The 17,416-nt window shown below is 39.2% G+C and overlaps 1 protein-coding gene across 2 annotated transcripts in view; it reads left to right on the top strand.

The window, feature by feature from the left end:
* Positions 1 to 17,090, top strand: part of APPBP2 (amyloid beta precursor protein binding protein 2) — a 76,968-nt gene extending 59,878 nt beyond the window's left edge. For both annotated transcript variants that reach the window (XM_017870830.1, XM_017870831.1), the window contains 8 exons: positions 1,283 to 1,372; positions 3,288 to 3,355; positions 3,434 to 3,539; positions 4,550 to 4,674; positions 9,232 to 9,317; positions 11,747 to 11,937; positions 12,652 to 12,817; positions 16,491 to 17,090. In XM_017870830.1, the coding sequence (XP_017726319.1) occupies positions 1,283 to 1,372; positions 3,288 to 3,355; positions 3,434 to 3,539; positions 4,550 to 4,674; positions 9,232 to 9,317; positions 11,747 to 11,937; positions 12,652 to 12,817; positions 16,491 to 16,744 (1,086 nt within the window). In that variant the 3' untranslated portion in view covers positions 16,745 to 17,090. The remainder of the gene's footprint in view (positions 1 to 1,282; positions 1,373 to 3,287; positions 3,356 to 3,433; positions 3,540 to 4,549; positions 4,675 to 9,231; positions 9,318 to 11,746; positions 11,938 to 12,651; positions 12,818 to 16,490) is intronic.
* Positions 17,091 to 17,416: the final 326 nt, after the last annotated feature.

Raw genomic sequence — 17,416 nt, forward strand, 5'->3', positions numbered from 1 at the left:
ATGAATTAGCACCATGTTTTTGTGTTAGGATAGGCTAGGCTATGCGGAGGTAATATCAACCCCAGAATAGCTTGGAACAATGAAAGTTTCTTTATGGCTCATAATATATCCCTGTCTTCAGATGGCTATGGCTGTTCTTAACATTATATCTACACTTTGATCAAGACCCAGTGTGGTTTTGGGTCTATCTGGAACATATCTATCTAGAACATTACCAGCCTGGGCACAGGGGCAGAAACTTCATGGAGAAGTACTGCTGGCTCTTGGACTTTTCTTCCAGAAATGGCACATTTCACTTTTCATACTTTAATTGCCAAAAGAAATAACATGGCCACACTTGTCTTTGTTTGTTTGTTTGAGACAGAGTCTCACTCCATAAGGCCTGGAGTGCAGTGGCATCATCATGGCTCACTGCAGCCTTCACTTCAGCCCCACCAAGTAGCTGGAACTACAGGTGCACATCCCCACACCCAGCTGATTTTTTTTGATTTTTGATAGAGACAAAGTCTTACTATGTTATAACCCAGGCTGGTCTCAAACATCTGAGCTTGGTGATCCTCCCACCTCAGCCTCCCAGAGTGCTGGGATTACAGGTATGCATCACCACACCCAGCCTGATCATTTATTTTGCCTTTTTTATTTCTTCCACTAAGCACCAGGAGAGGAAGGACATTTTTTGTTTTGTTTCCCACTTCATACCTAGATACTAGCATATTTGCCTGCCACTTAACCTCTCCACACCTCAGTTTCCCTTAATAGTACATATCTTATAGAGCTGTTGTGTCAGGTAAATGTGTTAATGCACATAAAATACTTTGGACAGTAGCTGGGACAAAGTAAACACTCAACAGATAATTCATACATAAAATAATAAATCTTACAGTAGGAGGATGGAATGTATAGGAAAACACAGAAAACCTTGTCTAGGACTGAAACCTGCAAGACAGATGAGTTTAAGGAGTTGGAGGAAGGGGGAATGTATTTTAAGGCAAAGGGAACAGTATGTGCAAAGGCTTCTAGGCGAGAGAGAACATACCTCTGATTTCTGGAAAATATGTATATACACAAGGTCTGATTCAGACAAGCTGTAGGTATTAAGAGTAAAAATAATGTAACAGATTTATACTTTGAAGAAAGTTTAGCCTCAGAAAATTCTAACTGTAAATATTTTGTGTGTGTTCTTATTTAAGTGCTTGTAGAAAAATTTTGCAGTCATCTTGTTAAATATTGTCAACTTGATTTACCACAGTTCTGTCTCTTCTATAAATAATAATTTTTTTAGGCATACAAATGGTGCATTGAGGCAATGAAAGAAATTACAGCAGGCTTACCAGTGAAAGTTGTGGTGGATGTTTTAAGACAAGCTTCTAAGGTAAATATAATGTTAAAATTATTAAATGAATTATAGGATTTATCAGGCTTTAATTAACCTATTATTTAACATTTTAGTTATTTGTACACTCCATAGACATAGGTCTGTTTTATAAGTTTCTGTGCTCATTTTTAGAAATCTGGTTTCTGACTAAAACTATCACACGTAGATTTTAGCTAATTTTCTTTACCAAGAAAACCAGTGAAATAATTCATTTTGATAATTGTTTCAGTGCACTAAAGTACAGATCAGAGTAGTATTTGGGTGCTATTCTGGCTTGAGTTTCTTTTTGTTGTTTTTTTTTTTAATGTTTATAGCAACCTGAATTCCTTATGCCAAAATCCTGTGAACTTTGGTCACTTTTCTGCTAAAGGATAGCCTGGTATTAAATTTCTTTGTCATAGTATTGCAGTCTCACAGCAAGGCAGCTTGCTATACTTGACCTGCTAGGCAGTCCTTACTTGATTTTTCTCTAGTTTTTTCTTATTCTGTAAATAAATGCATTAAATCTTTTACATTTTTATTTTAAATAGAGACAGTGTCTCACTATGTTGCCCTGGCTGGTCTCAAACACCTGGTCTCAAGCCATCCTCCCAACTGAGCCTCCAGAAGTTCTAGGATTACAGGTGTGAGCTGCCACGTTTGCCTGCATTAACTCTTGAGGATATTTAGTAGTAGTTTAAAACTACTGCTTTGGTGCAGTGAGGCCTTAAAGCATTAATGTGCTTTTCAGATACATTCTTCTACCCAGAAGTTTCTCAGATTTGAATATTTCATTTTGGTTTATTTTACTTATGGAAATTCAACTAGAAGATAGATTCCAAAATTATATCTGGGAGAGTCCAAGATTTCTGTATTAAGTCAGTCATTTTCGAGTAAGTAAACAGTGTAAATATTCAAGTTATGAGAGCTAGAACAGGGATATTCTTATGTTTTTAATTAATTGAAATAATTGAATATTTAATATAAAGCCAGCATATTTATGCAAGATTAATATTTCTATATACAAATTATATTTAGAGTTTTTAAAAAACAACTAGCTATACTCATGGATCAAAATATTTTAAGAAATAATTGGGAGCTGTGCACAATGGCACATGCCTGTAGCCAGGAATTCAAGTCCAGCCTGGGCAACATAAAACCTTGTCTCTTAAGAAAAGAAATAATAAGAAAACTTGAAATTCTATGCATTTAAAAATTATTAAATGAAAATAACAAAAGATTGTTGTAAGCCACTCCAGGACTGGGATATAAGGACCTTAGAAAATGCTGTGGTAAATTCTGCCCCCATTATTTTATTATAATAATAGGGAAAAATGGGAGTATACTAGCTTTGTAAGGTGACTTTATTATGACAGATATGTACTAGGACTAACTGTCAAAATTTTAAATTTTATAATTTCCCCAGCTTATATACATATCTGTTTGTAATAGAATTTTTTTTTTTTTTTTTTTTTTTTGAAACGGTGTCTCTCTCTGTCTCCCAGGCTGGAGTGCAGTGGCACTTGGCTCACTGCAAGCTCCGCCACCCTGGGTTCACGCCATTCTCCTGCCTTAGCCTCCCAAGTAGCTGGGACTACACAGGCGCCTGCCACCACGCCCGGCTAATTTTTTTGTATTTTTAGTAGAGACAGGGTTTCACCGTGTTAGCCAGGATGGTCTGGATCTTCTGACCTGGTGATCTGCCTGCATTGGCCTCCCAAAGTGCTGGGATTACAGGTGTGAGCCACCGTGCCCGGCCTATAATAGAATTTTTAAGTACTTGGAAGGAAAGAAGTTGCAAATAGAACGTTTGTATTTATGTTTGGAGGGTTTTTTTTCTTATTAACTATTATAGCCAGAATATATAAACTACACTTATTTTAGCACACTAATGAACTGTTTGAGAGTTAACTGTTTTTCACTTTATCTTTAGGCTTGTGTAGTAAAACGTGAATTTAAGAAGGCGGAACAGTTAATTAAACATGCAGTGTATTTGGCACGGTAGGTGATTATTATTTAAAATATCCTTTTAAATTGTCTGTATACTTTATATCCTAATAATTTTGTATCTTTTTATAGGGATCATTTTGGATCAAAACACCCAAAATATTCTGATACACTGCTAGATTATGGGTTCTACTTACTCAATGTAGATAATATCTGTCAGTCTGTTGCAATTTATCAGGTATGTTAACGGTTACCCTTTTTTTCTTTCAACCTATATTGACTTGCTGACCTGTATTTGTTTGTGGTGTATAAACCACTCTTCAAAATGACTTTTAACACCTACCCTTCCCACCAATATAGGTTGCATCATTATCTTATTAAGTATTGCCTAGAAGGCATAAAAGTTAATGCTTTGGGAACTAAAGAGAATCATTCAGGAAAGGAATTGTTGGGTTGTGAGCTCATATTTGGGAATAGTTTTCCATTTTTTATTTACCCATATAATGGCTTGTCTTTGTTGTTGATTTAGTAAATGTCACTAAAGCTGCCTTTGTAATAACAAAGATGGCTGATAATTATTTTAGGCCTTTCTTACTCATTCTCAGGTAAATGATATATTATGCCATTGCTCTAGACAAGGCATACTTGACTTTAAGGTTCACTTTTTTTTTTTTCTTTTGAGACAGTTTTGATCTGTCGTCCAGGCTGGAGTGCAGTGGCGCAATCTCAGCTCACTGCAACCTCCGCCTCCCAAGTTCAAGCAATTCTCATGCCTTGGCCTCCTGAGTATCTGGGATTACAGGCCCGTGCCACCATGCCTGGCTAATTTTTGTATTTTTAGTAGAGACGGGGTTTCACCATGTTGCCGAGGCTAGTCTTGAACTACTGACCTCAGGTGATCCACCCACCTCAGCCTCCCAAAGTACTAGGATTACAGGTGTGAGCCACAGTGCCTGGCCTAAGGTTCACTTTTGAAGAAGGACGCAGAGAAAAACATTCCCAATGTCTTGATTCTCAAGACATAGGAATGATTATTATTATTAAGCCATTGCCTTTTAAAAAAGTCAAACTCTATCTTCAGACATTCAGGCCTTCTAGGTGACTTTCATGTTCTGTAATTTAAATACAGCAGGACTTTCTGGGCTTCATAATTTTGTGGTGTTAGGCATATGGATATATATTTAAATTACTAGGATGTTTAGGTGGTATTTTCTACAGTATTGACAAATATTTTTATGATTCTTTCAGGCAGCACTTGACATTAGACAGTCAGTGTTTGGTGGCAAAAATATCCACGTAGCAACAGCTCATGAAGATTTGGCTTACTCTTCTTATGTCCACCAGTATAGCTCTGGGAAATTTGACAATGCACTGTAAGTTCCACATTCCTTTTCTCTAAAGGAGGAAATACTGTTTTTGTTTTATTTTGTTTTTTCCCATTAGGGAACTATTATTATATTAATAATAGTACTTGATATACTTTATAGATTGAATTTGTCTTCCTGGAGCTTTAACAGAATGCCTAAAATGTTCTTGAAGTCATTTAAAATCATACCAGTTTTCAGGTGCAGAGGCTCTTGCCTGTAATCCCAGCACTTTGGGAGGCTGAGGTGGAAAGATTGCTTGAGCCCAAGAGTTTTGAGACCGTGTCTACTCAAAAAATTTTAAAAATTAGCTGGATGTTTTGGTGCATGTCTGTGGTCCCAGCTGCTCTGGAGGCTGAGGCAGGAGAATTGCTTGAGCCCAAGAGGTCAAGGATGCAGTGAGCCATGTTCACACCACTGCATTCCAGCCTGGGCAACAGAGTGAGACCCTATTTCCAAAAATAAATAAAATCATACTAATTTATAGGTTATTCATTTAGCCTTTATGTGATTTAATATTGAGGCTTGTATATTTTCATGTAGAATATAACTTATCTTTTGAGTATTTACTTCAATAATTTTTGAGTAATAGAGTAGCAAACTTAACCTGAAAACTTCTTGGTCAGAACACATAGAAATACTGAATCAAATATAACAATTGTCTTTTTAAATGTGTAACTGAGCTTGCAAGAGTGAGGGGGAAATCCTCCAAGGGCCAATAATGGACACTAAAATTCAAAGGATTAAGCTTGGCCTGTGGTATAACTGCTCTGGGGTGATGGGAAAGTTTAGAGATTTCTGTAACCTTGGTTTAAGAAATAGCCTATAGGAGGCTGGGAGTTAGAACTGAAACCCTCACATGAAGCAGAATGAAGACTACAGCCCAGGTGGGCGCGGTGGCTCACGCCTGTAATCCCAGCACTTCGGGAGGCCAAAGCGGGTGGATCACCTGCGGTCAAGAGTTCAAGACAAGCCTGGCCAAGATGATGAAACCCCATCTCTACTAAATATAGAAAAATTAGCCGGGCGTGGTGGCAGGCACCTGTAATCCCAGCTACTTGGGAGGCTGAGGCAGAGAATTGCTTGAATCCAGGAGGTGGAGGTTGCAGTGAGCCAAGATTGTGCCACTGCACTTCAGCCTGGGCAACAGAGTGAGACTCTGTCAAAAAAAAAAAGACTACAACCCCAGGGAAAAGACAACAGGTGGACATCTATCTAATTGATAGATGATAGGGAAAGTTGGCCATCTGAGTTTGGTATCACAGTTGAACCCAAAAAGAAGCCTCACAAAACATAATTCTTTACCTGTAACACTCTTGAGACAGGGATAATGCATCAGGATCTCCAAACAGAAAAATATTAAAAAGCACTTTGGGACTGCAGGTTTTCCTGGGATGCCTTGTGAGAGAAAATGAAAAACTTGGAAATAATTACCTGTCAACCCAAACTACACAGACATTTCATAGACAAAGCTTTACCTAAAATGAACTCACCATTAAAAATTACAAAACATAAGAAAATATTTCCTCTGAGTCAGCAGACATAATGAACAGGATTAGAATCCTGAGAACTTTAGTTAACAAAACTTTTTGGCTGGGTGCAGTGGCTCACACCTGTAATCCCAGCACTTTGGGAGGCCGAGGCGGGCGGATCATGAGGTCAGGAGATCAAGACCATCCTGGCCAACAGGGTGAAACCCTGTCTCTATTAAAAATACAAAAATTAGCTGGGTGTGGTGGCACCCGCCTGTAATCCCAGCTACTCGGGAGGCTGAGGCAAGAGAATCGCCTGAACCTGGGAGTCGGAGGTTGCAGTGAGCCAGGATTGCCACTGCACTCCAGCCTGGTGACAGAACGAGACTCCATCTCAAAAAAAAAAAAAGTATGTTTTTTTGGTTGATGCTATAAAGTATGTATTCTTTCTATGATTAAAGACAAAATAGCCAGGCGCGGTGGCTCAAGCCTGTAATCCCAGCACTTTGGGAGGCCGAGACGGGCGGATCACGAGGTCAGGAGATCGAGACCATCCTGGCTAACACGGTGAAACCCCGTCTCTACTAAAAATACAAAAAACTAGCCGGGCGAGGTGGCGGGCGCCTGTAGTCCCAGCTACTCGGGAGGCTGAGGCAGGAGAATGGCGTGAACCCGGGAGGCGGAGCTTGCAGTGAGCTGAGATCCGGCCACTGCACTCCAGCCTGGGCGGCAGAGCGAGACTCCGTCTCAAAAAAAAAAAAAGAGACACAAAATAGGTTGGCGAACTAGGCCTGCAAGTAAATTAAAGTTTTATGTTTTACTGGAACACAGCCATGCTCATTCATTCATGTATTTTCTATAGCTTCTTTCACACTGCAGCAGCAAGAGTTCAATAGTTGCAACAGAGAATATGTGGCCAACACAACCTAAAATATTTACTATCTGGCCCTCTACAGAAAAAGCTTGTTAACCCTAATATAAAAGAAAGAATGAAGAATATTCCTGTAAAGGAAATGGGAACTTTTTTTGTTTTGGTTATGGTTTTTTTTGAGACAGAGTCTCTCACTCTGTCCCCAGGCTGGAGTGCAGTGGCGTGATCTCGGCTCACTGCACTCTCCACCTCCCAAGTTCAAGCGATTCTCCTGTCTCAGCCACCTGAGTAGCTGGAATTATAGGCTCGCGCCACCACGCCTGGCTAAGTTTTGTATTTTTAGTAGAGACAGGGTTTCACCATGTTGGCCAGACTGGTCTCGATCTCCTCATCCCAAGTGATCTGCCCACCTTGGCCTCCTAAAGTGCTGAGACTACAAATGTGAGCCACCGCGCCTGGCTGGAAAAGGGCAGATTTTAAAATAAAACAACTGATACATGCTACAGCATGGATGAACCTGGAAAACACTGTGCCCGGTGAAAGAAGCCAGTCACAAAGGATCACATATTGTATGATTTCATTTATGTGATATGTCCAGAATAGGCAAATCCGTAGAGACAGAACATAAATTGGTTTTATCTAGGCTGGGGAGGTGGAGGGAAATGGAGAGTGACTGCTAATGAGCATGGGTTTCTTTCATCATGGGGTGATGAAAATGTTGTAAAATTGATTTTGGTGATTGGCATACTATTCGGTGAATACACTAAAAATCATTGAATTATACACATTAAATGGGTGAATTGTGTGGTATACTAATTATATCTTGAGTCATTATAAAAATAAAACAAATGACTAGAAATGGAAGTAGTCATTGACATTAAAACACAGCAGATAGGCCAGGCATGGTGACCCACTCCTGTACTCCCAGCACTTCAGGAGGCCAAGGTGGGTGGATCACTTGAGCCCGGGAGTTTGAGACCAGCCTGGGCAACATAGCAAATCACCGTCTCTACAAAGAAAATGCAAAAAAAATTAGTTGGGCATGGCGATGTATGCCTGTAACCTACCTATCCAGGAGGCTGAAGTGGGAGGATCACCTGAGCCCAGGAGTTTGAGGCTGTGGTGAGCCGTGATTGCACCACTGTACTCTAGCCTGGACGACAGAGCAGGATCATGTCTCAAAACAAAAAAAAAAACTCAGCAGACAAGTTTAACAGCAGATTAGTTAGAACAAAAGAGAGAATCAGTAAATTGGAAGACAGATTTGAGAAAACTAGTGGTTACCTGGAAGATGGGGGAGAGGAGGCTTGGTGTTGTTTGAAAGGAACTGACAATAAAACAGAAATAGCTTACCTTCTATTTGGTGATATGGGCCATAAACAAATAACCAAACTTGTCAGGCGAGAATACATGTTATGAAGAAGAGTAAAGTAGGCTAAGAGTTGAGAGAGAGATGGTAAATTTTTTTTTTTGAGACAGTCTTTGTCACCCAGGCTGGAGTGCAGTGGTGCAGTCTTGGCTTACTGCAACCTCCACCTCCCGGGTTCAAGCGATTCTGCCTCAGCCTCCTGAGTAGCTGGGATTACAGGCGTTCACCACCACACCTGGCTAATTTTTGTATTTTTTTAGTAGAGATGGAGTTTCACCATGTTGGCCAGGCTCGTCTTGAACTCCTGACCTCAGGTGATCCACCCACCTCAGCCTCCCAAAGTGCTGGGATTACAGGTGTGAGCCACCACGCCTGGCCAATGGTAAATTTTTTTAGGGCCTTTTATATGATCTGTTCTGGAAAGACATGTTCAGTGAGGAGCGAGCTGTGAGAATGTTCAGGGGAAGAGCATTGCAGAGAGGGTAAAGCCAGGGTGAGAACATGCTCTGCATGTTCAGGAAACTGCTAGGCCTGTGTGGCTGGAGGGGAAGGAGAGGGTTGGTGTGAGAATGGCAGGAGATGAGGTCAGGGAAGTAGCAGGCTGAAAGATCATACAGTGTTGTAGACTATAGTAAAGACTTTCTTTTTCATTCTGAGGGAAATGGGAGTCTCTGTTGGGTATTAAAAGTTCAGTCTACAGCAGATTGGAAATTCAAAACAAAAAGCTGAATCTTTACCATAGATAGTTTTAGAAGTACTTTCTATCAGTATTATATTACAGATTGTGATTTTTAAAATTCCTAAATCATTTGTAACTAAAAAGAAATGCCAGACTGTATCTATCTGTATTACAGATTTCATGCAGAAAGAGCTATTGGTATCATTACCCACATCCTACCTGAAGATCATCTTCTTTTGGCTTCTTCAAAGAGGGTGAAAGGTATCCTTTGTAATCTAGACTCAGATATTTTAAAATAGATGATATATGGTATAAAATAGGAGTATTTGTTTATTTTCTCAGAGGATTGGAGGATTTTCTCACAGGATTAGACTCTGTCTACATGTTACTAGATAGCTATTTTACCACAACTCTACTTAAGGGATTCCAGTGGTTCATAATGAAAGACTGTTTGCATCTCTCATTAAACATTGTTAATAGGCCGGGCATGGTGGCTTATGCCTGTAATCACAGCACTTTGGGAGGCCAAGGCAGGCGGATCACCTGAGGTCAGAAGTTTGAGACCAGTCTGGCCAACCTGGTGAAACCCCATCTCTACTAAAAATACAAAAATTAGCTGGGTGTGGTGGCACACGCCTGTAATCCCAGCTACTTGGGAGGCTGAGTCAGGAGAATTGTTTGAACCCAGGAGTCAGAGGTTGCAGCGAACCAAGATCGTGCCACTGCACTCCAGCCTGGGCAACAGAATGAGACTCTATCTCAAGAAAAAAAAAAAGTTAATAAGCCAGAATTCCTTTCTTTTCTCTCTCCCTTTTGTCATTCACTCATGCATGCATTAATTTTTTTTGAGGATTTCATGGAAGAATAATACAAATGTTTCTACACAACATGGATAGAAGATGGGTTTCATAACTTCAGCTTTGTAGTGCAGGATTCTTATCCTGAGCTTCATATCAGGTTACACTGAATGTTGCAAGACTCTTACCAAATACCCCTATCTTCTATTTCTTTTTTTTTCTTTTTTTTTTTTTGAGACAGAGTCTTGCTCTGTCGCCCAGGCTGGAGTGCAGTGGCTGGATCTCAGCTCACTTCAAGCTCCGCCTCCCAGGTTTACGCCATTCTCCTGCCTCAGCCTCCCGAGTAGCTGGGACTACAGGCGCCCGCCACCTCGCCCGGCTAGTTTTTTGTATTTTAGTAGAGACGGGGTTTCACCGTGTTAGCCAGGATGGTCTCGATCTCCTGACCTCGTGATCCGCCTGTCTCGGCCTCCCAAAGTGCTGGGATTACAGGCTTGAGCCACTGCGCCTGGCCTTCTATTTCTTATTTTAACTTTCCTTCTGATTACCACCAAGGCTTTTTCATGTAATGTATTTATTTTGCTAACATGATTGGGTTACCTATGTGGTAATTCCATGCATGTTGGGTATGTTCTACCTTAATTCTGGAACTGAGGTTTTTCTCTCTCTAGGTTTGTATTTTTTAAGTTACACAAGTAATACATGATGTTAGATAGAAAAGAGAAAAAATAAATTGCCTTAAAAAATCCCACCAATCCTCAATCAACATTTCGGTGAATATTATTTTAGACACTTATTACTTCAAATAAGATAACCAAATGAATTTTTTTTTAGTTTTATAATCTGATTTTTTCACTCAATATATTACAAACATTTTTTCATGTCTCTACATATATCCTTTTTTCTAATGTATTTAACCTTACCTTTTTTATTTGACTCTTACAATTGTTTTAACCTTTTCTTTTTTAAAATGCTACAGCGAAGTAAATCTCTTTTTCTTACCTTTGTGTACATAGACAGTTTTCTAAGAAATCAAATTATCTGGTGAAATAATATGTATATTCTTAAGACTTTAGATAGAATTTGAAAGTCTTGAATGCAGCTTTGAAATTGAAATGTCTTGCCTGATTTGGTTGGTCAGATGAGTGGGAGGAAACCAGTTCTTAGCTGTGTTTGCTTAAAGGTTATGTTTTATAAAGTGTGGTTTCAAAATTTTCAAAAGTGCTTAGGTACTCCTTGACACAGTTTCATAACTTTTAAAAACTTGCCTTGTCCGCCAGGCGTGGTGGCTCACGCCTGTAATCCCAGCACTTTGGTAGGCCGAGGTGGGTGGATCACAAGGTCAGGAGATCGAGACCATCCTGGCAAACATGGTGAAACCCCGTCTCTACTGAAAATACAAAAAATTAGCCAGGCATGGTGGCGGGGCGCCTGTAGTCCCAGCTACTCGAGAGGCTGAGGCAGGAGAATGGCGTGAACCCAGGAGGCAGAGTTGCAGTGAGCCGAGATCGCGCCACTGCACTCCAGCCTGGGTGACACAGAGAGACTCCGTCTCAAAAAAAAAAAAAACTTGCCTTGTCCTTCCATTTGATTTGAAAAACAAATTCACATCAGCAAAGTATAGCAGTCTATTAAAATAGAAACTAACTCTGCAAAATCGTTTATACCATTGTTTTTCTTAAATTTGAGTTTATATACTGTGCAAAATAGAATGACCACCAAAAAGCGTACTTTTTTGTTAAAGTGGAATTCTTTTATCTTGACCAGTTCCAAACCATAATCACGTATAAATATAATCAGTAAACATTTTTATTATTTAAGTTTAAAGTAAATGTTCTTATTAGCTTTGGTAGACAGTTTTGAAGTACACTAATTTATTGCCTTCTTTTTTAGCACTTATTTTAGAGGAGATTGCAATTGACTGTCATAATAAGGAAACTGAACAGAGGCTGCTTCAAGAAGCTCATGATTTGCACCTGTCTTCACTCCAACTAGCTAAAAAAGCTTTTGGGGAATTTAACGTACAGACTGCAAAACACTATGGAAACCTTGGAAGACTTTATCAGTCAATGAGAAAATTTAAGGTAGAAACATGTTTTACTATATTTTTCTCTCTTAATCTTAAGTAATGAAATAGAATCTTAAATAATCTTAAGCTCAAATAAATTATACACTTACCTTATTCACAAAGGAATTGAGAGAATAGCGAATATAAAACAACATAGGCCAAGCACAATGGCTCATTCCTATAATCCTGGCACTCTGGGAGGCTGAAATGGGAGGGTCCCCTGAATTAGCTTGAGTTTAGTTTGTTGGAATAAAAATTGTCAGAATTCCAAAAAATGAAGTGTATGCCCATGTAAATTAATATACTATGATAGAGAGCTTGTTAAGAAGGTTCAACTAAATTTTGGACTGTGTTAACTGTGTTAACCAAAGGAAGTAATTTTTGTTTTAGAATGTTTTGTTAATTTCTTCTAACAGTTTCTTAAAATAATTAATTTTGCAAATTTCTTTGTTCTAAAAAATTATTCTTCTAACAATTTTTTATTACCAGGATAAGTTTTCACTTGTTACTTTTGGCATAGGATACTATTGCTGTCATCACTTTATCTGCGGTTTCCAAAACTGTGTAATGCTTCCTATAGGCAGTTTTTGGAATAACATAGTATGTTCTTTGATATGATTACTTTATGGCATTCGTAAGATGTCTTAGGCATTTAGATCAGTTTTGCTCATGAAAGAACTGTTAAGATGAGAAAAAGTATAATGATTGATATGGCATACTTGTTTTTCAGGAAGCCGAAGAAATGCACATCAAAGCAATTCAGATTAAAGAACAACTTCTTGGTCAAGAAGATTATGAAGTAGCCCTTTCAGTGGGACATCTGGCTTCTTTATATAATTATGACATGAATCAGTATGAAAATGCTGAGAAACTTTATTTGCGATCTATAGCAATTGGTATGTTACATTTAAATTTTCTTTAGTCAGTTGATTACAAATCAGCATGTCAGCATGTCTTATATGTTGTATAAGGAAAATATTACTAAACACTTAAATGGGGCTGGGTGTGGTTGCTCATACCTGTAATCCCAGCACTTTGGGAGGCCGAGGTAGGCAGATCACTTGAGGTCAGGAGTTGGTGACCAGCCTAGCCAACATGGTAAAACCCCATCTCTACTAAAAAAATACAGAAACAAATAAGCTGGGCATGGTGGTCCACATCTGTAGTCCCAGCTACTCAGGAGCCTGAGGCAGGAGAATCGCTTGAACCTGGAAGGCAGAGGTGGTCGTGAGCTGAGATTGGGCCACTGCTCTCCAGCCTGGGCAACAGAATGAGACTCCATCTCAAAAAAATAAATAAAATAAAATAGTAAAATAGTTAATAAAATAAAATAGACTTAAATGGGATAAGTTGCTAAGGATATTCAGGAACCACCCAAAAATCATCTGGAACATTTTGCTAAAGGTGCTTTTTTTGATACTGAAGCCAATAGTAAGAGGTGTGACAGTAGAGTGTCATGTGTAGGCAAAAGTAGTTATTTTAAAGTATTTGTGCAGTTATTGCCCACTCATGCCTCCCCCTCCCTTCTCCTAACTGTAACATCATAGATCAGGCTTACCTGTTTTTGAACTTGATGAAGTTATACAATGTGTATTTTTATGTGTCTGATTTATTGGTGAACAATAATGGTAAAATCTGTGATGTTGCATATCACTGCCATATGCTGGATTAGGATGTCATCATTTATCCATTCCACTGTTAATGAACATTTGGAACATTTGGGTTTCCATTTCAGGACTATTACAAAATCAAGATAAGGAATCTGTGGCCATCATCTTATGAAGTGCCTGTTAAAACTCTTGCCCATTTTTACACTGATTTATCTTGTCATTTTCTTATTGACTTATAGAAGTTCTTTATATGATATGAATATGACAGACCTTCGTTGGTTACATGTGTTGCAGATATCGTCTCTTATTCTATTGCTTGTTTCCTAACTACTTGGAGCCTTTTAAATAACAAAAATTATTTTTTGTGTGTGAGACAGGATCTTACTTTGTCATCCAGGCTGGAGTGCAAATCAGGGCTCACTGCAGCCTCAATCTCCTGAGCTCAAGTGATCCTCCTGCCTCAGCTGAGTAGCTGGGACTACAGACATGTACCAGCACAGCCGGCTAATTTTTTTTTTTTAATTTCAATAGGGATGAGGTCTCACAATCTTGGCCCAGGCTGATCTCAAACTCCTGAGCTCAGGTGATCCTCCTACCTCAGCCTCCCGAAGCGCTGGGATTGCAGGCGTGAGCCACTGTGCCCAGCCAGTCGTTAATGTAATCAGATGCATCAATCTTTTCTTTTCTTTTCTTTTCTTTTTTTGAGAGGGAGTCTCGCTGTGCCACCCAAGCTAGAGTGCAGTGGCGCGATCTTGGCTCACTGCAACCTCCAACTCCCAGGTTCAAGCGATTCTCCTGCCTAAGCCTCCTGAGTAGCTGGGACTATAGGTGCCTGGCACCACGCTCGGCTAATTTTTTGTATTTTTAGTAGAGACAGGGTTTCAGCATGTCGGCCAGGATGGTCTTGATCTCTTGACTTTGTGATCTGCCCGCCTTGGCCTCCTAAAGTGCTACGATTACAGGCCTTTGAGCCACTGCGCCTAGCCTGCATCAGTGTTTTCTTTTGTGAATAGCACTTTTTGTATTCTGTTTAAGAAATCTTTTTGACTAGGTGCAATGGCTCACTCCTTCCCAAAATAATAAAGATATTTTCTAGAAAATTATCTTCAGGAAACTTTATTTATATTTAGATCTACAGTCCTGAAACTGATTTTTGTTTATGGTGTGAAGTAGGGATTCAATTATTTTTCCCCTTATGGACATAGTGTTAAGCCAAGACCATTTCTTCAAAAGACTTTTTTTGGTTTGGTTTGGTTTTGAGACAGTCTCAAACTCTGTCATCCAGGCTGGAATGCAGTGGCGTGGTCTTGACTCGCTGCAGCCTCCGCCTCCTGGGTTCAAGCGATTCTCCTGTCCCAGTCTCCCAAGTAGCTGGGACTACAGATGCGCATCACCACACCTGGCTAATTTTTTTGTAATTTTTTAGCAGAGGCAAGGTTTTGCCATGTCGGCCAGGCTGGTCTTGAACTTCTGACCTCAGGCAATCTGCCCGCCTCGGCCTCCCAAAGTGCTGGGATTACAGGTGTGAGCCACCACATCTGGCCACAATACTGTTTTTTTCCCTCTGCGATACTGTCTTTATCGTAAATCATTTATCCATATACATGTGGTTTCCCTATTATCTATAATGTATTGACTGACTTGTTCATTCCTCAGGTGCATGTAGTTTAAGAGTTGCTAACCCATACCACTGTGAAAAACAGACCTACTACTTAGAGTTCAATATTCGTTTACAGATTTTGTTTAGCCTGAAGGTAGTATATATTCAGAATACTGTGTTCAAAAGTTACTTGGGGTTATTTACACCCCCTTCCTTCAATGTGGTTATGTTATTCTTTTGCAAAACAATTAGGTTTATTTAACATGTTAAATTTTTGCTCCTATCTATCTTTCTTTATTTTGTTAATTTTTGAGTTAGTTAATGGACTGTAATTAAAACTATACAGAAAGATATGCTCAGAGACATGTCATTTTCTCTGATTTCTTCTACCCAGTTCCCACCCACTCACTATGGATAACCAGTCTCATTAGTTTCTCTTATCTTTTTTGTATATCTTTTTGTACAATGAACAGATACATATTTTCTTATTTTCCCTATCATACACAAAAGATAGCACAATATGGATACTCTGATATTTTACATTTTTGAATCTTAGCAGTATACCATCAGTTACTCCGTAACCGTTTATAAAGAGCCCAGAATTTCCTCCTCAGTTTGCAGCTACATAGGGTACCACAGTTGATTAAACCATTCTACATGTTTTCATTTGTTTCTGTTACTTTGTAATTACAAATACTGTTGCAGTGAATAGCCTTGTGCATGTGTTTTGGTTTTTTTGTTTGTTTTGAGACGGAGTCTCTCTCTGTCACCCAGGCTAGAGTGCAGCAGCCTGATCTTGGCTCACTGCAACCTCTGCCTCCTGGGTTCAAGTGGTTCTCATGCCTCAGCCTCTCCAGTAGCTGGGATTACAAGCATGCGCCACCATGCCCAGCTAATTTTTGTATTTTTAGTAGAGATGGGGTTTCACTATGTTGGCCAGGCTGGTCTCTAACTCTTGACCTCAGGTGATCCACCCACCTTGGCCCAAAGTGCTGGGATTACAGGCATGAGCCACCATGACTGGCCTGTGCATGTGTATTTTTCTGTTGTTAGAGATGCTGCTGTTCTTCTTTGAGATCTCTTTAAAACAGTTCCTTCAAACCATGAATTTTTATAATTCTGTTCTAATGAGGCCAACTTCTTTAGACAAGAGAAAATTTTTTTGAAGTCTTAGTGATAGCTCATGGACTGATTTGGGGGATGCTAATACAAGAATTACATCTATTCCTTGCAGGGGAATAAACCTAAGCCTCCCTGTTTAAAGAATTGAACTTGTTCCTACTATAGAAATTGCTTGTTATCTCATTATTTGTGCTTTTGTGCTTTCTTTTTTTTTTTTTCCTTTTTTGTTACTTTCAGGGAAGAAACTTTTTGGTGAAGGCTACAGTGGACTAGAATATGATTATCGAGGTCTCATTAAACTTTACAACTCCATTGGAAATTATGAGAAAGTGTTTGAATATCACAATGTTCTGTCTAACTGGAACCGGTTGCGAGATCGGCAGTATTCAGTGACAGATGCTCTTGAAGATGTCAACACCAGCCCCCAGTCCACTGAAGAAGTGGTGCAGTCCTTCCTGATTTCTCAGAATGTTGAGGGACCGAGCTGCTGAGGGAGGACCTCAGTTAACCAATTACCTTTTCCCGGATTCCAGGGAATTCATACTGTGAAATCAAAACCATGTTGTTTTGGGGGGCTGGAATTTGCATTGAAACACTGGTCCAGTCCATTGAAGACCCTATTTTGGGTGATCCCTATCTTGCAGAGTGTCTGTAGGAATAAGCATATATTCAGTTATATTCAGCATGTACCGCATGTGTAAGTATTCTGGCCCACATTTTCAACCTCGTAGAACAAACAACAGGAAATATTTTTTTTTTGTTTTTAAAAAATTCATTTTGCAGAAAGCCTGAAAGAATAAAACACACCCCTAAATAAAACTATTTAAGAGTTTAAAAGAGTTGCATTCTTATTATGTAAGGATGATTTTAACAACTTTTTAATATGTAATTCTTCCATGTGGAGGTATTCAATACTGTAGGGTAAAGGAATTTTATGGGAAAATCTTTATATGCAGTATAGAAAAGTTAATACAAGTACTAATAAAAGAGGGACATCCTGACTTATATTTGGCTACCTTGCCCAGATAAGTGGATACAACCACTCTGTATTACAAGGAAAGGACTGTCAGATTCATCTGAACTGGACCAGTGTTGATCTGTAAGTAACAGAAAATCTGATAGACCAGCACTTCTGACTTTTTTTTTTTTTTTTTTTTTTTTTT

Source organism: Rhinopithecus bieti, unplaced genomic scaffold (genome assembly GCF_001698545.2).
Source record: "Rhinopithecus bieti isolate Rb0 unplaced genomic scaffold, ASM169854v2 scaffold_5497, whole genome shotgun sequence".
NCBI classification, from domain to species: Eukaryota; Metazoa; Chordata; class Mammalia; order Primates; family Cercopithecidae; genus Rhinopithecus; species Rhinopithecus bieti.